We start from the raw sequence: 27,323 nt of genomic DNA, 5'->3' as shown, positions 1-27,323 counted from the left end.
CGTAAAAACTTTGTGTGTCAGCCCTTCATATGAGATCAGATGTGCCGAACTGTCGCCACTCATTAGCACTGTAGCACTTTGAATAACACAAAAAAAGTGTGCCAAGGAAACAGCCCCCACACACACACACCTCCACCACCAGCCTCAAGTGTTGATAGGAGGGGTGCTTTCATGTTCTTTACCCGAAATTCTGACATTATCATGTGAGTATTTCAATCAACAGAAATGAAAACCAGCAAATCCAAGTTCAAACTTTCTTTTAGTTTCAGAACCTCATTGAAAAGATAATATTTTTATTTTTATAGAAAAAGGAGAAACACAATGGCCCACTGAATAACGGGGAGACCACAAAACTCTTCTTTGGGGGAAAAAACAACAAGCTGTCACGGTCATGGAAGCAATTTAGTCTGAATTTATTGGTAACATTTCTGAGACTGGGGGAACGCATCATGAAGTCCGCACCCCTCTTCATGGCCGTCGATGAGCACTGCATTGGAAACAGTCATGGTTTCCTACAAAACTGCTAAGTTTAATCCCGCAGCTGTCTACTTGTGACACACTCATGTGCCCGGGTGCTTTTTGCTCTTACTAAAAAACACACAAATAGTAGCCTCAGTTTCAGTTCTCAAAACATAGAACTGCTTTAAAAAATACTTTACTTTGATTCTTCTGTTTTGTACGACGGAGTATTAGGGCCAAACTAAGAAAAAAAAGAGGAAATTACGAAAATAAAGTCATAATGTTGCGAGAATAAAGTCGTAATATTACGAGAATAAAGTCGTAATATTTTGAGAATAAAGTCGTAATATTACGAGAATAAAGTCAAAATAGTACGAGAATAAAATCGTAATAGTACGAGAATAAAATCGTAATATTACGAGAATAAAGTCGTAATATTAAATATATTATAAATATATGAATATAACTTCACAAGATGCTCAATATTCAACATTTTAACACACTCTTCCTGTTAGAGTTCTCATAAATTAACACTTTATTCTCGTAATGTTACGACTTTATTCTATTACGACTTTATTCTCGCAACATTATGACTTTATTCTCGTAATTTTATGACTTTATTCTCATTATATTATGACTTTATTCTCGTAAATTCCACTTTTTTTTTTGGTCTTAGTTTGGCCCTAATACTAATTAATAAGAGCAGAAACAAATGAAAACGATGTTAGAATTTTTGCATGATGAAAGATAAATAGATTAAGACTACGTGTTTTTATCTTATTTTCTGCCATTTCTGTGAACTGAAGCCTCCGTTTCTTGTTATATACTCCTGACAGGAATGAGACCCGCTGTGGCCTTTTGCTTCAAAGTTGAATGTTTTGCGCTCGAGGGGCAGCATCCGGAGGCTGGCTCTAAAAGTGGGTCAGCTTTCGTTGACCCCCACACCCCACACAAATGTCCAGCTTTACAGCAGAAATAAATAAACTTGTGCAAAGTGATGTAATGTGTTTGTTTTATCTTATCTCATGCTAAACTAGGATGCCAACTACCACTACCTTACAGTCAGTCTGATCGGATCTGTAAATTGTGAGTGTCAGAACAATTATTTACATAAAATACATACCATGACTAAGCATTTTCCTGCTGGAGCACAAAGAAGTTGTAATGTGATTAGAGTCTTTCAGCTTTCAGAGTCTACCATGCAAATCTGTTCTATTTTTTTCATGTGGGATAACTCAAGGTCCCGTTCTGGGACTTTTGCAGTTCCTTTTGTACATTCTTCCTGTAGGACCGATAATCAAACAATATCCTGATATATACTGTATTTTCCTGCTGATGATTCACCCATTTATCTCATTTTGTTGAGACTATTGTAACAAAAGAAAAAAAGAGCTTGACCGTCTACAAGTGGCCCAGAAAGCTGCTGTAAGGCTCTCGACAAACATTGGACATTCCAGCTGAATGGTGAAGGGAAAATGAAGCGTACCTGTCTGGATGTGGGGCTTTCCTCTGAAAAACTCATGATTTAATGAGCTGTGAGGCGGCGTGAACCTGGGCTGCAGGAAAATGCAACCGTTGGCAATCGCTTCAAGGGGCGCCGGTCCTTCGTACGGGAACCCAAACCCAATGAAAAGCTAGAAAACAACAACAAAAAAAACAATTTTGTAATTAAAAAGAGTATTTTAATATCGTATGTAGGGGTGTAACGATACACTAATCTCACGATACGGTACGATACACGATATTGAGGTCACGATAACGATATGATACGATATTAGCAGTATTTTTTTAACAACCTTGAATGAGGAACATATTACTGGAAAAAATTGTCTTTTATTTGAAAGACACAAAATACAAAACAATGCTGTGCGTTTGTCCTATTGTTACAGTTTGTAATGCTTTATAACTGTTTAAGTTTTAAAGAGAAAGCCAGGCCAACCATTTTCCACAAACTGAACTAAAAGTAAATGTCAGGTTTGCATTATGCATCTTCAGTTTCATACAAGTACAAATATTTTGCCACAAACTGAATAGTTTCTCTCATGTATGATTTGACTTTTTTATTTTCCAGAAATTTAACAACTAAAATTAAATAAATAAATAAAAGTAAATAAATACATACAATTTTACATCATAACACAGATTGATTCATTCTCACCTTATAAGTGTAAGAGGAGATTTATTTTTGTTAAGAAGGTTATTTTGGTAATTCAGGGTTCATTATTTTATAAATATATTCTTTATATTCTGATGTAAATCAGGGACTATAATGACACTAGTCAGTTTATCTGTAGTGATTAGTCTGTTTTAGATTGGGCGGAGTGATACGCCACAGTACGGCACTAGGTGCTGTGTTGATGTTCTAAAATCCTACACTGTTGAGGGACATTAAAGTACACTGGAACTTAGCAGAAGTTGTCCCCGTGTTTATCCTGATAAAAAGGTTTGATTTAATAAGGTAAGGCTTAACTCCACATCAGCCTTACATAAGTAAAGGTTCAGAGCTCAAAACCCCGCTAGAGCCCCGTGATCGGGACCGCAAAACGGTACTAGTTTCTTCTGAGCGGAGTAAGATTTTGGTCCGCGGGTCGAGGAATAAACACAATATATTCATATTAATAACCCAATATCGCGGAATTTCATATATTGTTACACCCCTAATCGTATGCAATATCGTGCCATCTAAGTTTAGGTCCAAACATCTGAAGTGAATCAGGAAACAGATGAGTCAGAAGTCAGCCTGCTTGCCTTGGCCTTCCTGAGAAGCTGCTGCAGCTCGTGTTGGGGCAGCAGGCCGTGGTTCTTCACGTAGGCCGGGACCTCCGGAGGCCTCTGGGTCTCATAGTACACCGTGCCGTGCACCTCCATGTACCTGTGCAGAATCTCCAGGAAGCTCTCCTTGCCCTGCTGGAAGATGAGGGGACCAAGATGGGTTGGCCAGATCAAAGGTGAGCGATGAAGACAGGATAGTTTAAGAAAAGAACATTGCTTAAAAGATAAAACTAAAGAATTTGCTCAAGTATCGTGCGCTGAGTGTCTTTGGTCTTTTATCCTCGTGTCAGATTTCAGGGCAATAAGAGAACACATTTTTCCTCCTTTAGGAAAGGGATAATAAAAGCGTGTAACCTGCAGTGATCCAGGCCAGTTAGCTTTTGCCAAACTGCTTCACTCCACATTCAGTGTGTGAAAAACTACGTACGTCCTCAACTGTTTCCATGGAAATCAAGAGGGTGAGTAGCAGGCAGGTGCTGAAAATCAATGCCCAATGCAATTGATTAACTGGGCAACTAGAGTGAGCACCTTTTGTAAAAGCAGGCGTTTTGACAGTCTGCTGGTGCTGGAGCATTCAGGTGTGCAAACACTATGCCAAAGAGAAACGACATCAGGGATGACCTCAATAAAGACACTACTGCTGTCTTGCTATCTGGGAAAGGTTGGAAGGCATGTAGCACCCTATAATGTAATAATTTCCTGAAAATGTAATAACGCCTGAAAATGTAATAACATTTGCACTTAACTCAATCGAAATAATAAAATCCAATAATGTAATAACTTCACCAATAATGTAATAAAATATCCTGACTGATTTTACCGATAAAGTAATACCTTATTACATTATTCGTTCATTATTCATACATTTTCAGGTGGGTCTTTTTTTTGTTTTTTTTTAAACTGATAATGTAATATTTGACAAATAATGTAATATATATGATCATTTTCAGTCCAGAGTTCTACATTTTGTGTTTTTAGTATCTAACAATGTTATATACACTGAATTTGAAACACCAGAATGACTATTGGGTTAAATTTCAGACTTTGAGTACCATGTAATAAATTCCCAATAACGTAATAAGGTATTACATTATCCGTAAAAATGTTATTACAATATCCGTCAGGATATTTTATTACATTATTGGGGAAGTTATTACATTATTGGGTTTTATTACATTTTCGATTGAGTTAAGTGCAAATTTTATTACCTTTTCAGGTGTTATTACATTATCAGGAAATAATTACATTATAGGATGCTACTAGGCAATTTCCAACTAATCCAAATATTCAAGCTAAATAAAGAACCAGACTTCAGTTCTTGTTCTACATTGTCGAACAAGATCACAGGCACAGTACTTCAGCACGAACATCTACTAACTGTCAAGCACGGTGGTGGAGGGTTGATCATTAGGACTTGTATTGTAACCCCCAGGGCCTGACACCTGAGTCCACCATGAACAAGTGGCAAATACAGCGGGACCTTTGGGTCATGTGACAGGACAACGATCACAAGCAAATAAAAAAAAAAGACAAAAAGTGTCTGAAAAAGAGGAGAATCAAGATACCAGACTGCGTTGTTTATCGTTGATTGTATTTATCTCACTCTGAGAGGTAAATATTAAATAAAATCATCCAGAAAAGATCAGATGTGTTTTTTTTTCTTATACACTGAACCTTGTGGTGTTTTTAATGCTACAGCAGCAACATTTGTGAAGAACTTCCACCTCACAGAAATGACGGCACTTACCCTCCTACACTAGGTGGCTGACTATGATCACCATACGATGACAAATTTGATCAAATAGAACTAATATTTTAAGACTAAATCAGTGTTTATCAACATTTTTGCTTCAGATTCTGTTTAGAAAATCGTTGCAAATACAAACCACAAGTTACTAAATGACCAAATTGGGATTTCTATTTATTAAACTTTGATTTATCTTGTTTTTGTGGTTTAATTTCCCCGGATGAATCGGCGCTACGGTGATCAATACTCTCGTCTTTCCGAGACATTTACACGTATATAAAAACAAGACTTTTTATAAAGAGCATTTACTTTCTGTGGATATTTTTACATCACTACACAACAGGATCTTAATTCTATATCCATACATGTGCATTCACTACATTTCTGCTTCATTTTCATTGTAACTATGACTTTTTGAGGCTGAGAAAACCGAACGGACACACGTTCAAAGCCGACACTGAATGTGGAGCTCGGTAGAACATAAAAACCAACAATAATCAGTTAACAACCGAACCTTAATCACGTGAACAGAGCGTAACCCCGGCCGTCGTATCGACTGGCCGGCTGGTATTAAGCAGCATAACTGGAAGATACAGCGATCAATAGTTTTCACTTTAAGGATTTTCCGAGCCAATTAGGAGATGAAGTCATGCGCCAAGCGTACCAGACAATAGTAATGAATTAGTAAGAGAAACACGTGCAGGGGGGGCCGGACCCTTAAAAAGCCTGTTCCACTTTGCTGTTCTTGTTTATTTTATTTTTTTTATCCCTCACCTCATTTCTTCTGATGCGGACAGGAGAAAAAGGTCTTATTGCCGTTTGAACGGTTTGTCAAGGGCATAAATGGACGACAGCAGCCTGGAGAAGTCAGTGGTGCTACAGAGGAAACACTTGGAAGAAGATCTCGCTTGGTTTGTGTTCAAGATGTCAAGATGAGCAAATGTTTACTGGTGCATCTACAAGTTTTCCAACTATCTCAGAATAACGCTCCTCAGACTGAATATTTCATCGCCTGCACTACATAAACTTATCAAAAGATTCAGAGTTTTTGAAGGCTCTCTGTGCACCAGGACGGAAGAGTCCGGGTGCTGACCCGGTCTGCAGTCCGGACCTTTATTATGTAAATATCCATGTGTAAATATCCGTCTGTTATCTTTTTATATACTAGTATTTCTTATTATTTATTTTTCTTCTTCTTATTAATATTGTATATACCAGTTTACTGTTTATAGTGTGTTATTATTATTACTGTGTTATTACTTTTCTATTGATGCCTCTTGTTTTTTGCACTAACCCCTTTGCTGCTGTAAACTGCAAATTTCCCCTCTGTGGGACTATTAAAGGTTTATCTTATCTTATCTTATCTTATCTTATCTTATCTTATCTTATCTTCACAACACAGAGCAGAGACCGTTGAGCAAATCGACTCCTATTTCAGAAAAGAATGAGACGATAATCCAAACCTTCTCCAAATCCAGTAAAAGAGCAACATCCCAACACATCTGTGATGAAGGAGTGCACCCCCACTATGCTGCTGCAGCTGACAATACAGTATGTATTTTTTATTACTTTAACTATGCCGCTTATTCACTAGTACCTACTCAGCTCGGCTTGCCTCAACCTGGTGTTGCCACTTTCCCACTAGGGGTCTACTCGTGCCGAGTAGATACATTTCTGTAACTACTCTTCCGAGGTTCTAAGCGGCTGAGTCGGCTGCATCTGACATCATCACACTACAGGCCACCGATTGGTCGGGGGGTTGGAGTCAGATGTCTGAGTCAGGATGTGACATCGTTTGAAGAGTGACTTCTTCATTTTATGCAACCAGCAACTGCAGTGCAGAAGTCTGCTTCGTGATCCAACTCTGTGCAGATGCTCATAAACCTGGTGCTGAGGAGAGAATTAAAAAAGGGATCTAGACGGGCGATAAGGAACGACCAGGTCTACCAGGAGCTCTGTCACTTCATAGCTGCTTGCAACCCAGTCTCACATAAAAACGTACCCTGCCTACGTTGGTCCAAAATGCAAAAACGTAGAGGGGTTACAATAATAGCCCTTGAATTGTTACATTGTTACATTTTTTCCGCCTATTCGTTTTGCGTCCAAGTCACGTGACTTTCAAGATTCTGGCCGTGACACCAAAAAACATGGCGGACATTTCTCATTTTTTAGTGAAAAAAAATCTATATTTTGAGCTAGTTTCTGCATAAAAATGCATTTTGATTACATTTCTAGCGAGAAATATATATTTTACTTTCATAATATTCACTCATTGAATGTACATAATCACTCGCTTGCTCGTTGTTGCGTTGTATCTTCAGATCTCACCAGAATAAAGGCCCAATGGACTTTTCAGCAGCGCCGAGGCAAACTAAAAGAAATACTGAAAGAGCATTGCTGCTTGAAGCTTCTCTCACTCTCATTTTTTTTTTACTTGATATGGAACACAAGCCACAGACCCGGCAGTACATCATCTCCTCCAGGTTCTGCATCTTTGGTGTTGTTGTCTTCTTCTTTGTTTGTGTCAGACGCTCAAGTACGTCACAGCAGCTTCACTCCAAACCCGCCTTCTTCTGCTCCAGGTGCCGGGTTGTAATGGAAAAGAAACCAGGCCAAGTTTTGTAGAGCCGAGTAGATACTAGTGGAAAAGTGCCATAACTCCAGTAGTCTGCCACCATGACATCATCTTCAGGGGAAATGGCACCGCGGCACTCAGGCTTTCTCACGGCTAAAAAGATCAAGAGATCATCCAACTATGCAGATGTTGCTGGCGTTGCCACTTGCTGTTGACAGTTATTTAAAAAAAAAGAAAAATCCCACTAACTCCCGCTAAGTTCTTGAGCTACTCTACTGTTGTTATTCATATCTTGACTCTGTGATGTTTCAAGTATTATATTGTTTCAGGTGAACATGTTTGTAGCTAGTCCCCCTTCCTTTTTAAAAAAAAATTGATTTATTTATTTATATCATTTTTTTTTAAATTTTTTTTTTAATCTATTTATCAAATTTAATTTATCTTTTTTTTCCCCCTCTCATGTCATTGCTATACTAGGAAAAGAGCAGGTAAAAAGGTGTGAGAAATGTTTTTTTTTCTTTTCTTTTTTTCTCCTTTTTACATTATTTCTCCCCTTTTTCCCTCTCTCTATGAATGAGTCGTCCTCTTCTTATTATTATTTTACTTTTTTTTATACATCAAAAACAGGGACATGATGTAAGCATGCAATATTGATAACATGTATCACCTTTGTTCCAAATAAAAATTTGAATGAAAAAAAAAAAAAAAAAAGAAAAATCAAATAAATGATTGAAAAAGGCCCACTTCTTAAAAAAAAAAAAAAAAAAAAAAGAAGTGGGCCTTTTTCAATCATTTATTTGATTTTTCTTTTTTTTTTTTTTTAAGGTTTTTTTGGGCTCTAGTGGCCCTTTATTGGAGATTCAGATTGGAAAGGGGTAGAGAGAGAGAACGGGGAAGACACGCAGCAAAGGTGCACGGGCTGGATTCGAACCCGCGACCGCTGCAGGAGGAGGACTGTAGCCTCAGTATATGGCCCGCTGCTTAACCCACTGCGCCACCGAGCGGCCCGAAAAAGGCCCACTTCTGCCTAACTTCTGGGAGGAATTGCGTTTTCATGAAAACTTTACTGTTTCAGTAGGACAAGTGAACGACATCAGATTTGAGCGTTCAGCTGAGGAGCTATTTAACCTCACCTCATCAGAAACGTTTGTGTTCCTGGAGAGGGATGGACATAATAAGAGAAGTGTGTACTAAAAGAGTTTCTTACCTGAATCTAATGAGCGTCGATGGTCCGCCGCAGGAGAGAGAGGCCGAGGGAAACAGAGAAAGGAACATAAATCGGGACACAACTGCAGTTAGCCGACATTTCAACAACAGGTGAAGCTGGAAAGACACGACAGATAACAGACTCCACCGTCAACAGCAGATAGAGGATTGTACTTTAATAACTGCTCAGGAACACTTGCATAAGCAACAATAAGGCAATCTGTTGAAGTGTGTCGGCTGATCGTGGTGGGTAAACAACATCCCTGTAATTATTTGCAGATTGGAGGCTCAAATGTTTCCTTCTCCTTCAGGAAGATGAGCGAGCAGAAGCGTCTGAGTGGGAGAGCCTCCAATTAAAGACTCGTGTTTGGAAGAGCGACATGAAAAAAAACGACTCGAGCAAAATATTTTAGAGCTCAGTCCTTCGTCGTATTGATCACACTATTACGCTGTTATCTTTATTAGATATGTTGAATGTTAAACATGTTGTGACAGAACATTTAGAAAAGAGTTGTTTCTTTAACCCTTGTACTGTCTTCGGGTCAAAATGACCTAATTCTCCCATCCTTCTTTCCTCCTGCTCTCTCCTTCCTTCTCCCTTCCTTCCTTCTTCCCTTCCTCTTTTCTCCCTCCCTCCCTCCCTTCCTTCCTCCCTTCTTCCCTTCCTCTTTTCACCCTTCCTTCCTTCCTTCTTTTTCCCTTCCTTCCTTCTTTCTTTCCTGCTCTCTCCTTCCTTCTTCCCTTCCTCTTTTCTCCCTTCCTTCCTTCTTTCCTTGTTTTCTCCCTTCCTTCCTTCTTTCCTGGTTTCCTTCCTTCCTTCCTTCCTTCTTTCGTTCTGCTCTCTCCTTCCTTCTTCCATTCCTCTTTTCTCCCTTCCTTCTTTCCTCCCTCCCTCCCTTCCCTCCTTCCTTCCTTCCTCCTGCTCTCTCCTTCCTCCCTTCCTTTCCTCCTGCTCTCCCCTTCCTTCCTTCCTTTTTTTCCCTTTCTTTTTCCTTCCTTCCTTCCTTCCTTCCTTCCTTCCTTCCTTCCTTCCTTCCTTCCTTCCTTCCTTCCTTCCTTCCTTCCTTCCTTCCTTCCTTCCTTCCTTCCTTCCTTCCTTCCTTTATTCTTTTTTCCATTCCTTCCTTCCTTTACTCCTTTTTTTCTCCCCTTGTACATCTCTTTCCTTGTTTTCTCCTTTCCTTCCTTCCTTCTTCCCTTCCTTCCTTCTTTTTTCCCTTCCTTCCTCCCTTCCTTCCTTCCTTCCTTCCTTCCTTCCTTCCTTCCTTCCTTCCTTCCTTCCTTCCTTCCTTCCTTCCTTCCTTCCTTCCTTCCTTCCTTCCTTCCTTCCTTCCTTCCTTTGTCCCTTCTTTCCTTCCTTCCTTCCTTCCTTCCTTCCTTCTTTTCTTCCTTCCTTCTTTCCTCCTGTGGCAGGGTGGAGAGGTTGATGGGACACGCACCTGTGTCCCATCCGCCTGAGTGGCTGGTTCTATCCACCCTGCCTGCCTTATAAGGCGGAGCCGGACAGCAGCAAAAGGTCCGGAGGAGCTGCAGCTGGGTGATGCTTGTGCACATGTGGGTGAAACTTAAATAAAGAAGGGTCTGCACGAAACTCTGTGTCTCTCCATCCTTCGGTCGGCCCCGGTAGCACTCGCCCTGCTACACCTCCCTTCTTCTCTTCCTCCTTCCTTGACCCGAAGACAGCACAAGGGTTAAGAGGTGGTAACCTGCGACCAAGCCCCAGGGGCACAACTAGGCCCACCAACCAAAGACATATCCAGTGTGAGGGAGAGGACCTGAGCTCCGCCACCATCGACCCCCCGTCCCAGAGCAGGGGGCCGACAGACCCCTACCGACAGGGAAAGCAGGAAAAATATCCCAATATAGGGGGAATAAATGATTTAGCATGTTACCAATAATGACAATAACCACGAAAGGATTTGACCCCCCCCAGCTTCATGGATATGGATCAGCGGACTATCGGGCTGAGGAACAATATGCTAATTGTATCCTAAGAAGGAAGGAAGGAAGGAAGGAAGGAAGGAAGGAAGGAAGGAAGGAAGGAAGGAAGGAAGGAAGGAAGGAAGGAAGGAAGGAAGGAAGGAAGGAAGGAAGGGAAAAAAGAAGGAAGAAAGAAGGAAGGAAGGAAAGAAGGAAGGGAAGAAGGAAGGAAGGAAGGAATGAAGGAGAGAAAGAAAGAAAGAAGGAAGGAAGGAAAGAAGGAAGGGAGAAAAGAGGAAGGGAAGAAGGAGAAAGCAGGAGGAAAGAAGGAAGGAAGGAAGGAAAGAAGGAGAGAGCAGGAGGAAAGAAGGAAAGAAGGAAGGAAGGAAGGAAGGAAAGAAGGGAGGGAGGAAGAAAATAAGGAAGGAAGGGAAAAAAGAAGGAAGGAAGGAAGGAAGGAAGGAAGGAAGGAAGGAAGGGAGAAAAGAGGAAGGGAGAAAAGAGGAAGGGAGAAAAGAGGAAGGGAGAAGGAAAGAGAGAGCAGGAGGAAAGAAGGAACAGGAGAATTAGGTCATTTTGACTCAAAGACAGTACAACGGTTAAGTCAATAAAGAGGATTCTATTGGAGTTGTTTTCCAGTGTTATTTATCTGGTACTTCTTTTCTTAATCTGATATAAATATATAAGTGTGTACTTAGTTTTTCACACACTCTTTTGGATCTTTTCCTACATGCACGCACGTGTTTGTGTTTCAAGTAACTGATAATTTTCTTCTGTATAAAAACATTCAAATATCAGTGACGGAGTCAGTTTACAGTTTGTTGTTTCACCACCGCGGAGCGCCAACAGCGCCTGCCAACGCAGCCGAGGACGCGATCTGTCGCTTCAACAGAATGTTAGCGCAGCGTGTGAGCCGCGGCCGGTACCTTCCACATGCTGGCCTCCTTCCCGTACACCACCGCCATGTTGTTGACTTTGTTCTGCAGTATGCTCCTCTTCTCCGTGTCGTTGAGCTCCTCCGAAACGAAGCCCATGAAGGAGTTGTCTGGCGTGTGGGCTGTGTGAGTGTGTGTGAGCGGTAACAAGCAAAGGCGGGAGAGTGGCGAGCGTGGAGAACAAACCCACAGAGAAGAAGGAAGAGGAGGAAGAGAGGTTTATTGCAAATCAGGGAACGAGAAGAAAGCCAGGGAAAAAAAAAAACACACTATATTATGTGTCTCGGTTCAGCGGCTCGGTGAGTGGGATTATTGCCTCTCTAAGTATTATAAATAGCGATTGTCACAGAGCCAGCTGCTGGAGGCTGTGCACGTCTGAGATGGCTAATACAGGGATTTATGTACTGAAAGTGTTTTTGAAATTCTTCCTGTGACTTAAAGCATCAGAATCGACTGCATAAACACCATGATTCCTCACTTATCCACGTTTGTAGCATCTCCAGAACAAGGTGCTGCTTGTAGGCATGGGACGATATGAAAATTTCATATCACGATATTAGTGGACAAAAATATCACGATTACGATATTATCACGATATTAGCGTGTCGCTTATAAAATTCTTAAAATGCAAGGAAAAACACTAACCGTGGATCCACTGGTTCCTTCAGAACATTTATTCTCAAATCATTCTCGACACAGTGACACTTGAGGTAGAGAACAAATAGTGTACTGTAAATGTTATGCATTACAAAGTGTAAACTATAGTACCGGTACCGGTACTTATTTGAACTTTCTTTTTTTGTAAGAAAATACTTCCCTGAGAGTCGAAAGAAATAAGTGACAAATAGAAATAAAGTGACAAAGTAGAGCCAAATGCACACTGATTGTATTACTCTCTGAAACTTTAACAGTGGCTGGCTGCCTGCTACTTAGTACGGCTCTCTGGAAAAATAATAAAATAAAGGCCCTGCTCTGTAGTATACAAAACAAAAGCTGCATGGCCAACACAAAGATTGAGTGAAAATAAAGTGCCACAGTAGTCAAATGCACACGGATTGTACTACTCTCTGAAAAAATATTAAATAAATAATAATAATAAATAATATTAATAAAATACATGAAAAAAAATAACACTGGCTTCTACCTGGCTGGTAGCCTTGTGTGACCAAAAAAAAAAAAAAAAAAAAATTAAAAAAAATAAAAATAAATACATTTGGCGATAATTACAGTACCCCACGATAACGTTATCGCGGCCGTTTTTTATCGCGATATACGATAATATCGTATATCGCCCCATGCCTAGCTGCTTGTACCCTCACCGCTACACACTCATCTTAGCTTCTGCACTGGGAATCACATTCTGAAGATCTCTAATAAATGACATCCTCCCTGCTCTCTCTGTCGCGACTACGAAGGTTCAGCTGCTCATTACGCCGGTGCACAGCATGGACTTGGCCGTGCGGTCGGTTATACTTCATCAATATAACGATCCTGCTGCTGAGGGCGACCTATGCAACGCTGTCGGGGGCTGAACTTGAAAGGAGAAGGGGAGTAGCAGGCAACGTCTCAGTCGAGAGAAGTGAGAAGAAAGACAGCTCTGAGGGCAGATCAGACGCATTTGTGCAGCGAATAACAGAGGGAAACAGAGGAGACCAAGCTCAGGTACGGCGTGAAGGGATGCTTAGGGCTGTGCTGTGGCTGAAAATAGCTGCATCAAACACAACGCTCCAAATTAATGTGAGCAAGCAGCGAGACCTGTCAAAGAAAGTGAAAAGACTGGCTTGAAGTCATTTTAGCATATTTAGAATGGCTGTCAACTGATGACAAGTCTGCCTGTGTGTGTTTTGAAGGCTTAAAAAACTGTGCAGGAGTGGAGTTCATGTATGTACGTGGATCAATGTGAGGAGGCTCTTACGGAACATGGTCATGTACTGCCTGGCGTTGAGGTTCCAGTAGCCCCAGTTGGTCCTGTAGCCATGCAGGGTTGCGTACTCCTCGTGGTTGTAGGCTGGTTCCGTACCAAAGGTGTCAATCACTCTGATGTGGCATCTGTGAAGGCGGAGCAAAGCGTTTATTTTAACAACGGCGGTCGGTGTGAAGAAAGAGATTGCGTCTAATACACAGTCGAGTTGAGGGAACTGCTGTTTCACGCCAGCTAGGATTCCTCACATTTTTCTTTATTTTTAAAATGTCAGAAACACGACCGAGACACAAGAGGCTGAAACGAGTTTCCTCCCTGGGACGGTTGGGCTCTGAGAGTTCAGAGAGCTCAGTCATACAGGAGGGACTCGGATGAGAGTCGCTCCTCCACATCAAGAGGAGCCTGTTGAGGTGGTTCAGGCATCAGGTGAGGATGCCCCTTGGATGGGGGGGAAACACCTCCCTTTGGGAGGTGTTTCGGGCATGACCAAATGGGAGGACTCCCCATGGAAGACCCAGGACATGCTGGAGAGATTATGCCTCTCGGTTGGCCTGGGAACATCTCGGTGTCCCTACAGAGGTGCTAGAGGATGTGGCTGAGGAGAGGGAAGTCTGGGCGGCCCCCATGACCTGACCTTGGATAAGTGGAAGTTGATGGATGGATGGATCAGAGAGATAATTGAGTAGTTGGCACATACTTTGTTAGTTTTTGGTAAAATTGCTTTTTAGCTGTTTATCTGATTGAAATAGTTTGGGGCAGCTGTTCATGGCCTGCCTGTGTCAGCCATATTGTGTCTTTGACTTACATATTTGTGGCAGGGTGGAGAGGTTGATGGGACACACGCACCTGTGTTCCATCCGCCTGAGTGGCTGCCGCGCCTCCACCCTGCCTGCCTTATAAGGCAGAGCTGGACAGCAGCAAGGGGCTTGGTATGCTGATGCTGTGGGAGAAGGTGCTTGGGCACGTGTGAGGGTTTCTGGTGTTCTGAATAAAAGGGTCTGCACTAAACTCCGTGTCCTCTCCATCCTGTCGGGCCCCACGTTGGGCGCCAGTGTAGCAGTGTGAGTGCCACGGGGGCCCGACCGACAGGATGGAGAGGACACGGAGTTTAGTGCAGACCCTTTTATTAGACCAGATCACCCAGATCACCGCCACACACGTGCAGAAGCACCTTCTCCCACAGCATCAGCATACCAAGCCCCTTGCTGCTGTCCAGCTCTGCCTTATAAGGCAGGCAGGGTGGAGGCGCGGCAGCCACTCAGGCGGATGGAACACAGGTGCGTGTGTCCCATCAACCTCTCCACCCTGCCACAATATTATAATCAAAAAAAGCATTTGGTGACTTGACCAAGCACCAACAATCTAACTTCCAGTTGAGGCAAATGTGGAAAGATTGGTTGCAGTTCCGCGCCTAACCACCAGAGGTCGGTTGCAACAGCGAGTCAATCTCCATCAACTCCCATGCTAAAACCTCCAGCTTTAGAGCATAAAATAAGCAGAAACATAAATTACACATAAACATAATTACAGCCTGGTTTAAAATGATTACATTTATTTCTAATATGATTGATTGACAGTCGGCTCAGCCAATGGCTAGGCGTTATCACTTCCTCATCCGTAATCGTCATGCTGCTGCGCTTCAGCAGTCTGTACTATTCCAGAATTGGCTAAAAGTGGCACAATTTTTTTTCTACTGCCATCGAGTAAACATATAATCCTCAGACCGGCATGGATTGGCTGGGGGAGTTGGTAGCCAAAGCTAACTAAGAAAAAGAGGCTTCAAAATTGCTATTCATAAACCGATGAGTCATGTGACTCAATGCTTCATCCCTTGTTTTTTACAGTCTAGGGACCAGGTGGAGAAGTACAAACAGTTCTTTTTTACATTCTGTTCTTTTTTTTTTTTTAGCACACACAAATGAACTATTTAGTAAGGATTTAAGTGGAGAGGTATTTTTAAGTCCAGCCTGATGTCTGATGTAGCTCCATTGTGCTCAGATTAATTGTAATAACTAAAATTATTACTAAAAAACTAAAAAAATACATTTTCTGTTCTCTCTAAAAAACTGTTTCAGTTCTCGTCACTTTGGTCCCAAACAAAAATGTTTACCAATCAATAATAGAGCTATGGTTGTTTTTACTTCGATAGAAAAACCAATGAAAACAGCTGTAATTAAACCTCTGCTAAAAATGGAAAATCTTGACAACAAACAAATGAACAACGGCAGGCTGATGTGAAATCTCTCATTTTTAAGTGAGATCATTAAAAAAAAGCAGCTTTTCAACAGCCAAATAACTCTTTGACTCAAAACAACTGCTATGATGCCTTCCAGTCAGGTTTTAGACTGAACCACAGCACTGAGACGCTCTGACCAAAGTGTTTAATGACATATATCTGAATACAGATGGTGGAAACATGTCAGTCTTAGTTGCACAAGACACATATCACCCAGCACACAACCTCGTCAAACATAAACATTCTACATACAGTCTTAGAGAAAGCAGAACGGACAGTATCATCACATGGAAATCACGCTTTTACAACAATCTTGACCAATCTACCTCTATTTATTGACAATCAACCGCGAAAAACGCGCAATATCCTGAGGTGAAGGGTAAAGTGTAAATAATATTTATTGTTATTTTATCATTTTTAGTGTCCTCTCCACAATAATTCTTATGTACTTTTAACAAATGTACAAATGGCAAATAAACTTTATCTTATCTTATCTTATCTTATCTTATCTTACTGGATATCAGTGCTGCATTTGATACAGTTCACCAAAATATTGAACTCAAACGACTGGAGAACTGGACGCGTCTTTCTGGAACTGTACTAAACTGGTTCAAACATACTTTACTGTAAGGGAAGTACTTTATGTCAATAGGTAACTTTACATCTGAGCAGGCAAGAATCACATGTGGAGTTCCCCAAGGCTCCATCCTGGGACCTCTTCTGTCTAACATCTACATTCTCCCACTGCCACAGATTATAAAGAACAGCTAAATAAACTACCATATCTATACAGATGACACGCAGATATACATTACAATGTCACCAGGAGACCGAGGCCCTGCACAAGCTCTTGGTAAATTCATTGAGGAGATTAAAGATCGATCAAACCAGCGACGCGTGGAGAACATCGTGACGCAATTACCGTCATTTCCGCTTCTTCTTCCTGTATCCAAATTCGAAACAAATGCTGATTCGCGCAACTTTTCACTCACCTTCTTGTAAATCTCGCTATCCCGGTACTTTCTACCGTCTACAAATGCCAAAATGTTCATATCCTTCATTACATTTATGAAGTGATTAGTCTCCTCCTCACTCCAAAAGTGTGGCGTGGTCTTGCGTTTTGCCACGTTTGTAAGAACTTCCTGGACTCAAAAGACCAGGATTCCTTGCGAACAGAGCATGCGCAGAAAACAAATTCATGTTCCGTTTGATGGGGATATTCCGTTTGGTGTTTACATGACCCAATATTCGGGTTTTAAAAGGAGTAACCCAGGGCTCATATTCAGGTTTTTAAAAAACCTGAATATGAGCAAATTCCGGTTATTCAAAGGGGTTATTGGTGTTTACATGGCCGTGCAAATTCGGGTTATTGCCAATATTCAAGTTTTAAAAGGGTTATTGAGTGCATGGAAACGCAGTCATTATCTATGCAGGATTCTGAGTGGGCGGGGCTATGATAATGATCACTGTTCTGATTGGCTGCCTGAATGACGCGATACACCGCTACGAAAAAATGGCGGAAGCTCCGGCCGGCGGAGTTAGTTATTAGGCCAACCTATGTAAATCGCATTTTGGTTACGTAACGACAGGAGCAGAAACTGAACAGCTCGTAGATCCACATCATACTGGACGGCTCATCCGGGCGGCTGTACAGACACTGCAGAATTTGGTTGCTTTCCTCCTTCTCTGAGTTGGCAGGCTGAGGGGAGACCACTTTATATATGTTAAAGCAAGAGAAAATGTGTTTTTCATAATAGGTCCCCTTTAAAGTTCTGATACTGGTCTATAAAGATCTGAATGGTCCAGGACCAGAATACATCAGGGACCTCCTGACCCAGTATGAACCTCCCAGACCTCTCAGGCCACGTTTCCACATAGCCGGGTATTTACAAAAAAGGATATTTCCCCCTCTACGTTTTGAAAAATATCCTTGTTTACACGAACCGCATAAATACGCTGTTAAGGTGCTATGAGCATCCAAACCTGCAGGGGGCAGCGTAACGAGAAGCGTAAAGTCATGCTAGCCAATCAGAATCCTGGAAAAAACGTCAACAAATGACACGTGTGAAGCCTGAATAATATGGTTCTGCGTTAAATCGACGGCGTAGCCTACTGTACGTACGGTGTGCGTCGCCGCGTACCCTACGCCGTACACTCTGCGTTGGTGTAACGCAGAACCATAAATCAGCCTGGACTGCCAGTTACTTCCAAGAAGGAACGAGAGTCTTTCGTTTGGAGTGACAGAGAAGTGGAGTTACTTTTAAGTGTGACTTTAGAATATAAAACAGGTAAAATACAAGAAAATATTGACGGTGGCCAAACAAATTATAAACACAGGTCGCACAAATGATGCTGGTGACGTTTCTGTTGCATAATGTGACGTCCTGAAGCCTAAATCTCCGTTTCCCTCCGTTTACAAGCAAACGTGAGAACTGAGTTTTTGAAAATCTCCACTTTGGCCGGAGTTTTCAGAAATGATCGTTTTTGGTGACTTTGAGCTTCGTTTTCGTGTAAATGAAAGGCCAAAACGCATGAAAACGCCACCGTTTTTGCTCCGTGTACACGGAGTTGAAGGTCATCTGGATCAGTTTTTTTTATCAGTTCCCAGTCAGAACCAGACATGGAGAAGCTGCGTTCAGCTTCTATGCTCCACATGTCCAGCTGAAACACACCTGTTCCCAGCTGCCTTTGAATAAAGCTCCGTATTCATACTTTTAAGCTGCTGTAGTATTAGTAGTAGTATTAGCTACTGTTTTTATCTGTTTTTTTTCTTCCTTTCTTTTTGTTTAAATTTTAAATCATGCTTTTCATTTTCTGCTATGTGATGATGCTTAATACTAAGGCTTTAATACTAAAAGCTTGAAGAAAATAGTCCCCGAGGTAATTTCACTCTAAGTCAAGACAAGGTGACATAAAAGTCCTGTTTGACACTATTTCCATCAGTCACTGCAGCTTACTGAAGGTTAACGAAAAAAGTGAAAGTGAGACATCTTGGAAAGGAGCTTATCAGCAGGAGAGAGTCAAAGTCTGGGTTCATCAGTTTATAGTTCATTTGGGGAACTGAGGTTGAAATTTTGCAGAATATCTTACATATTTATTTGTAAATAGCAGAAAGCTGACAATGAATTATTAATGACAAGTCTTCCTTTCACTTGCATCTACCACGTCTTGCATCCACCCACAGTCCGACTTCCTGCCAGCTCTGCAATGGTTTTCTGCCGCCAGATAAGGACCGCCCAAGGGAAAGAGAAAGTGGAGGAAGAGGGGATCAGCGGAGGAGTAGCTGAGCTGAATATCTAGTGGGAGATCAGAGTAAGGGGCTAATCTGGGTTAAACGGTAGCTCAGCAAGGCTCAACGGTCCTCCGGGGTGAAGGAAATATGCCAGGGTGGCGAGCTGTCACGCTCGGTCCTGAGATGCAGGCGTGTCGGAAGAACATGGGATTTACTGGACTGCATTTTAAACTTTAATTTTGAGCTGATTGTGCTTCAGAAAATAAAGACAACCATCAGTCCAACTCAGGCCGTATCCCGATGTCTGATGTTGATGTGCTCAATCACAGCATCTCGTTTTTATGAAGCAAGTTTTAACAACTGCAATTTTCTTGGTTGACTCCAACTCCAGGTTTTCACCAGAGTCTGGCTTGTTTTACAAGTTCATATATTCTATTTTTATCCTACAAACTATAATAAAGACAAACATAATCAATGAGTGGACGATAGCAGAGGCTGCAGGCTGCGTGATTCAGGGTGTAAGCTTTGGAAATGGAGCTTGATGTTCCTCACATGAACTAATCCAACATTTATATCCAACATAATATTTTTTTTTTTGTGTTTAACCCTTGTGCTGTCTTTGGGTCAAGGGAGGGTGAAGGGAGAAAAGAAGGAATGAAGGAAGAGAGAAAAGATGAAAGGAAGGAAAGAAGGAAGTAAGGAAGAAAGGAGAAAAGAAGGAAGGAAGTAGGAATGGGAGTAAGGAAGGGAGAAAAGATGGAAGGAAGGGAGAAAGGAAGGAATGAAGGTAGAAAAGGAAACAAGGGAGGGAGGAAGGAATGGAGAAAAGGAAAGAAAGAAGGGAGGGAAGAAGGAAGGAATGGAAAAAATAAGGAAATAAGGAAGGAAAAGCAAAGAAGGTAATAAAGGAATGAATGACAAAAGGGAGGTAGGAAGAAAAAGGAGTAAAGGAGGGTAAAAAAGGAGGAAAAGAGGAAAGGAAGAAGGAAGGAGAGAGCATGACAGGAGGAAAGAAGGATAGAAGAATTGGGTCATTTTGACCTAAAGACAACACAAGGGTTAAAAAAGTTGTAGAATTTCTGACAAAGTAAAAAGATATAAAAAAAATATGATTTTTATAAAAAATAAAAATATCTGTAAGATTGCTGTCCTAAAACCATTCACTGCAACACGCAGGACAGCTAATATGACAAAGACATAAAGACCAAAAAAGAAAAAAAAAATGATATGATTATAATATCATAATAATAATAAAGAAAGTAGCACTTTGAACTATAATCAAACGGTAAAACGACCGCTATCTTTGCGGAAACTGGAGGTTAATTTAATTAGAGTGACTTTCACTGATAATTAAAACAACAAAACACGAAGGATAATTTGCTCGATGAACTTTCACAGTTCACAACTGTCCTTAATTAATAGAAGCAGTTGAGTAACTTCATTAAGGTTTTTTCTGCTGCAACCATCTGCTGACGGGACGGATGTAAGTATTGATAACCTTGGACATGCTTTGAGCTCCTTTTGACTTAGAAATTAAATGTCTAACGCTTGGAGGTCCTTGGCTCTTTGTACTTTTTTAATTACTTTGGTTGTACTTTACACATCTCATTTATGTTTACTATGGTAAATTAAGTATGCCTTTTTCAAAACAAATCTACCCTATTGGGCCTTATAATCAGTCTCCACGATGCACATAGACCGCAAAATATACCATAAAAAAACAAAACAAACTGATAAAGATAAAAATGACTACATAACATACATAACAGATGGATGAAGAATGGAAATGTGAGTTACGATTGAATCAATGACGTGAATTCAAGGTAAAATATATTAATATTATATTCTCTTTCAAAAACAGCTGATATTGTCTTTTTTAACGTCCTTTATTTCTATATACCCTAACTTACAAGTATTGGGAGACAGATATTCAGATACACTCTTACATGCATCCCGCAGAAACACTCACATTCTGTCCTTTTATTCCACACATCACACTTTTAGATACTCTAAACCACACCACACAGTCACCACACTGCACCCATAACTGCCTGCGATGTTTGTTCCTTTTTAACAGAATCAGGGGTTTAGGGGGTTAATAAAATATTGTAAACTGTGAAATGAGTTGGGGAAGGACACACTCACCCTCACACACACACCCGTGCACGATAAAGAAATAAATGCATAAATGAAAACATCAGTTGGAAGATGAATACGCATATATACGTGACTTTAAGTTTTTGCCAACTTTAGTGCCAAAACATTAATATATATGAAGAAAAAGATGCATCTTTGGGGAGGTTTTTCTGGGCACGTAATGCAATGCTTTACATAAAGATATTTTTAAAAATGCATAAAAAAGTAAAAGATAAATTAAATATAGTTTTTATTCGTTAGAATTAAACGAATTAGATGCAAGAAATGGAGATTGCAGTGCATTATAGTTGATTAATGAAATGCAGCAGTAAATAAAAACCTAAAGTAACATAGTTTCAGCAGCCCTGATGCATTCTGGGAGTTTTTTCAACAGGTGAGGAGCCTAAAAGCTGAACCTGCCTCATCGTGTGACCCATGACCTGAGGGTTCTGGTTGGTTCATCATGGACCAGGAGGTCAGGGATGTATTTTAGCCCGAGACCATTCAGAGATTCATAAACCAACAGCAGGATTTACACTCTATTCTGTGAACAACAGGAAACTAGGAGGAGACCCTGGGGCAGACCAAGGACACGCTCAAGGGATATTGTCTCTCAGCGGGCCTGGGAATGGACAGGGGGAGGAGAGTCTGGGCTTAGACGCTGCCGCCCATTATAAGTGGTAGAGGATGGATGGATGGATGGATGGATGGATGGATGGATGGATGGATGGATGGACAGACGGACGGACGGACGGACGGATGGATGATTGGATGGACTGGTGGGTGGATGGATGGATGGATGGAAAGATGGGTGGATGGACGGATGGATGGAAAGATGGGTGGATGGACGGATGGATCGATGGGTGAACGGATGAATGGATGAATAGGTGGACTGATGGGTGATGGATGGATGGATGGATGGATGATGTATGGACTGATGGATGGATGGACTGAAGGATGGATGGATGGATGATGTATGGACTGATGGATGGATGGATGGATGGATGGACTGAAGGATGGATGGATGGATGGATGGATGGATGGATGGATGGATGGATGGATGGATGGATGGATGGATGGATGGATGGATAGATGGATGGATGGACTGAAGGATGGATGGATGGATGGATGGATGGATGGATGGATGGATGGATGGATGGATGGATGGATGGATGGATGGATGGATGGATAGATGGATGGATGGCCTGCAGCGTGCTGCACCAGTCGCTTGATTTGATCATGGTCAGGTTGATGACAAGCAGGAGATCCCAGAACCATAAGAAACTTCAGACTGGACTTGTGAGGACCTGCCGTCAGCAGTCGCTTCACAGCTGATGAATGAAGAAAAACAACATCTTTGTGTTTAAGTCTTGCATTGAAGAGTTAGTTAGTTAACTTCTTTTATTTAACCAGGTAAAGACTCATTGAGATTAAAATCTCTTTTCCAAGAGTGACCTGACCAAGAGGGTAGCAGAAACAGTGTTACAACAGTGAACACACTGCATCCGCAAGCTGGATGCGATTCTTGAACAGAATCGCAGGCTGGCGGCGGTCTTTGAGCTCATTGGCAAGATGGAGAAAACCTTGGAGAAGCTGGAAGCTCGGCTTGGCGGGAACTGATCACAAATTCGTCTGTTTGGAGTCGCCATTGAAGAATCAGAGACCTAACGGCAGACGGAAAATTACTGGAGTCTGCCTGTTTCCTTTCATTCACAATTGTTGATTCTATAATCTGACCTTGACAGAGCAGCTTGGCCCGCTGCTCCAGTCACAATCTCCCTGGTGGAATGTAAACAAGTGGCTCTGCCCCCACTAGCCCTCTCTCAAAACACCTGTGGACTTGTTTTCAGAACTGTACTGGGCCGTCTGATAACATCAAGGACAATGGCTAAGGAGCAGCTCTGGGACGAAGTTTTCACAGACTTACCGCTCACACACACACACACAAGACTTGTTTGGATACAAGTTTTTCTATGTGTGGTTTAAAAGACAAGTTCTCATCGATGACAATTCCTGAGGAGCTGCGTAGTTACACCATCCTGTTCTCAACACGCCGCATAAATTTATGCACGTCAAATCATATCTTCGTTAAACTCTCACTTGGCTCATTGGCGAATATGACACGGTGTCAGTTTTATTGGTTAAAGTGCAGTCCGTCTGCCCATGTAGGTTCACCCCATCCAACATCGCACTAATGTGAGATGCAAGAAAATGATGGGAAGGACCAGCTTCCTCATTTCTCTGTCATCTTTTCTTCTCTTCTTTTTATTTAGCTGCTGAAGCTGCAGTTGTGAACAAACAGATTATTGCATCCAACACTGCATAAAATAGTTCAATCCTCTCTTCTTGATAACCTTACATGCTGATTATACTAATGATGGCTTACGTGTCATGATTTTATTTGGTAATTATGTTGATAAAAAAGGCCAGTATTCAGATTTTTACAGCTTCTCGTAAGATGTGTGTGAATAAATAGCTCGATTGTGTTGCCCCTCAGCATGAACGGCAGCGGCGGTGATTAAGAACTGTAATTAATCAGAGAGATTAAGCTTGATAACCGGCTCAAACAAAACACCACGTGTTCTCAGAGTTGCCACGTGATGTAACACCTAAAATAAATACACGAGAAACACTGTTAACATTTGCTTCGGGGAGTTTTTCATTATTTACTTGTTTCACAACTTTTACGCTTTAAAACTCGGCGACGTGGACAAAATTCCCCCCGTTCATCCATCATTTATCCGGCATTACTGGAACAGGCTCTGCTGCCCTGCTGCCTTGAGCGCTGACGCCGTGTTTTTGTTCCTGTCGGGTCCCAGGTCTGTTTCAGCCCTTTCACCTCTATCGGGGCAGTGGATTCAACATCTGGAGGAGATCGATGGCGAAAGTGATCGGTGGCACGGTTTGTGATGTAACACAGCGTCCCGTCCGCTTCCTGCAGCCCGAGTCTGTCAGTACATCCCTCACTTCCACGCGAAGCAGCCCCACAAACGCATGGACACGACTGACAGGACAGCGGTGTGCAGTGCAGGGCATGATGAAGAAAAGCAAATGTTGGTGGCAACACAGAACAGAGGTAATTAAAGGAGGCTGAGCGGCGGGGGGGGGGGGGGGCGGCCATGTGATTAATGAGTCTTTGGAGTGAAAGAGACTCATTGAGAGCGTGGAGAAGGAGAGGAGGCTGAGTACATATATCGCTGACCTAATACCTGCCTGGGGTATTGCGGCTTAGATGAAAGTCATTTCAGTCGTGCCGGAGTTAGCAACCCCTCCTTTTAATTATTTTCTCTACTGTAATAAAAAAGAAATGAAGGCAAAAAAGAATAAAGCCGTGACTTAACACTGTTTAGATTCACGTTCAGCAGCAATAACTTGAAGAACTCATTTGAGGTCTTTTGGCCATTTGTTCATACAAAGCCCTCCTAAGTTCCTAAGGGGTTTGCTGTACTTTATTAGTCCCACAGAGAGTATGCAGTTTTGTTTTCATTGCAAATTTTTGTTGATATTGCAAATTAATATTTTGATTGCAAATGGACCTGTTTTAACTTAGTGAGAGTGCGGTCTGCTGGCAGTACAGCAGGAAGGAAGGACCTGCCAGGGAGTTGAGGTCCGGACTTTGACTAAAGCTTGAATTATGGTTCTGCGTCAAATCGACGGCGTGCACACGCCGTTGTGAACCCTTCGGACTTCTCCGTCACTCCATTTCGCCGCGGTGCAGTACCCCCCGCGACCGCTAATTTGCGATCTTTTCCTGAATGGTTTATATGACTTTTTCCAGTCACAGTGAATCAAAGAGATAAGGACAACTATTGTGCAAAAAACCAAAACAAAAAAAATCACACATACACGAAGAAAAGAGCGCTGAAAGTTCACGACTGCTTCAAACCGGAAACCGGAAATGCGTTGCTACCAAGCGAACCAATCACAGCCGTCTCGGTCTGCGTGTGGTCTGCGTCGCATCGACGCGTAGTTACAATTTTGGGGAGGTGCACGTCAGTGACGGCGTCAGTGACGGCGTCAGTGACGGCGTGTGGTACGCGTCGACGCGTACCACACGCCGTAGGCATGGCGTCATTTTGATGCAGAACCATAACTCAAGCTTAAGTCATTACATAACCTTGATTTTTGTTTCTTTTTAGTTTTTATGTCCTTTAAGAAAACTCTAAAGTTTAAAGAACAGTTGATGGTCGACTGGTTTCGTGGCGGCAAGCAACCTCCAATCATCAACCTTCCACCGCCGTGCCTGACTGTAGGGGACGTGCAGTGGTTGGTGGCCGGTCTCGTGGCTTGTTTAAACACATAATGTTTTCAGGAAGAAGAGCCAGTCGACATGTTCAGATGTAGCTTCTGGGCTCTTTGTATTTCTCTTAGCTTTGTACCGTGTGACCTGCCAGCACATCGTCTCCTGAGAAGGTTGCTGTGGCAGCGTGAGGCTTCTCTTTAGCTGTACGTGGGCGAAGTGGATCAGTGGTGAAGAGAACAGCGTCAAGGAAGGACCGACTGTCTCAGCTTTTACTAACCAGCTCGCTCCCTTTACTTATTCAGCTGCATGCTAACGCCCAGGAGAAGAAGACAAACAGTCAGGACCATAACCGTATGTCCAGTACTGGAGTTGATGAGGGGGGATGAGGGGGGGATGGCATCCCCCCGGAAATAAAAACGGTCAAAATCATCCCCCCTGTAAAACTGCCGTCCCCCCTTTCCATCCCTTATGTCATTTCATCGATGAATGTGGTTTTACTGCTATTTCAACCTTTAGAGTCATCACCAGAAAAATAACACCAGAAAAATAACTTATTTGACAATTTTCACCTGTTTCAGGTAAATTTTCACTTGAAATAAGCAGAAAAATCTGCCAGTGGGACAAGATTTATCTTCTTATTACAAGCAAAAAAATCTTGTTCCACTGGCAGATTTTTCTACTTATTTCAAGTGAAAATCTACTTGAAACAGGTGAAAATTGTTGTTTTTTTCCTGTGATGAGTCTTGTTTTAAGTGTAATGAGATTTATTTACTAAAATGAGACATTTTAACTAGAAATAAGACAAATATTCTTGTTAAGATTTTGCAGTGATCCATTTTACAGAGTCATATTGATAAGTTAAAAAAAACTGTTTTTTATTGTTGTGTTTTGATGTATTTGATGTAAGCCCAGTGGATATTTAAAGCTTACAGAAGGCTGCATTTAACTGCTATGTCATTCCTGCAGTATTTCTGCAGGTGTTTTGGTCAGTGCTATTATTTGTAATATATTATATTATTTGTAATCAGCACAAATTATCTGTCCCCATATGATAAAATCCACCATCCCTTTTTTTTTACAACTCGAGTACTGCGTATGTCCCTCTTGTGCTGGAGGTGTCCTGATGCGTCCATGCTGTAGTTGCTACGAGTGTCAACTATCTTAAATGTTTCCCACTTGTGAATAAATGAATGAGTAAACTCCAGATCGTTTGGATGTTGTTTTTAAAACCCTTTCTAGATTAATGTGCAGTGATAATTGCTTCTTTAAAACCATTGATTATTTCTTTCCCTCTTGGCACTGTGTTACCAAACACCTGAACGCTGCGGACCATCAAAGTGAGAAAAGTCTGCTTTAATAGAGGTCTGCAAGCCTGCTGGTGGTGAATTCATCGAGGGCTGATGATTATCAGCATCTAGCTTCAACTGTCTTACATCCTACAGAAGAAGTCAGGGGGTACTTAGTATTGTCTAGGGGTGTAACGATACACTAATCTCACGATACGGTACGATACACGATATTGAGGTCACGATAACGATACGATATTATAGCAGTATTTTTTTAACAACCTTGAATGAGGAACATATGACTGGAAAAAATAGTCTTTTATTTGAAAGACACAAAATACAAAACAATGCTGAGCGTTTGCCCTATTGTTACAGTTTGTAATGCTTTATAACTGTTTAAGTTTTATTGTTACAGTTTGTAATGCTTTATAACTGTTTAAGTTTTATTGTTACAGTTTGTAATGCTTTATAACTGTTTAAGTTTTAAAGAGAAAGCCAGGCCAACCATTTTCCACAAACTGAACTAAAAGTAAATGTCAGGTTTGCATTATGCATCTTCAGTTTCATACAAGTACAAATATTTTGCCACAAACTGAATAGTTTCTCTCATGTATGATTTGACTTTTTTCTTTTCCAGAAATTTAACAACTAAAAT

General features: G+C 41.5%; 1 protein-coding gene across 1 annotated transcript in view; it reads right to left on the bottom strand.

Moving 5' to 3' along the window:
• The window catches only part of LOC133456470 (alpha-1,6-mannosylglycoprotein 6-beta-N-acetylglucosaminyltransferase B-like), a 293,267-nt gene that overhangs the window by 22,614 nt on the left and 243,330 nt on the right, over positions 1 to 27,323 (bottom strand). The window contains 5 exon segments of the mRNA XM_061734986.1: positions 1,946 to 1,960; positions 1,962 to 2,093; positions 3,208 to 3,366; positions 11,600 to 11,736; positions 13,530 to 13,663. Of these exon segments, the coding sequence (XP_061590970.1) occupies positions 1,946 to 1,960; positions 1,962 to 2,093; positions 3,208 to 3,366; positions 11,600 to 11,736; positions 13,530 to 13,663 (577 nt within the window).

The sequence above is a fragment of the Cololabis saira genome, chromosome 1 (genome assembly GCF_033807715.1).
Source record: "Cololabis saira isolate AMF1-May2022 chromosome 1, fColSai1.1, whole genome shotgun sequence".
Taxonomy (NCBI): Eukaryota; Metazoa; Chordata; class Actinopteri; order Beloniformes; family Belonidae; genus Cololabis; species Cololabis saira.
The sequence above is the reverse complement of the archived record's forward strand: the minus strand, read 5'-3'. Positions and strand labels throughout refer to the sequence as shown.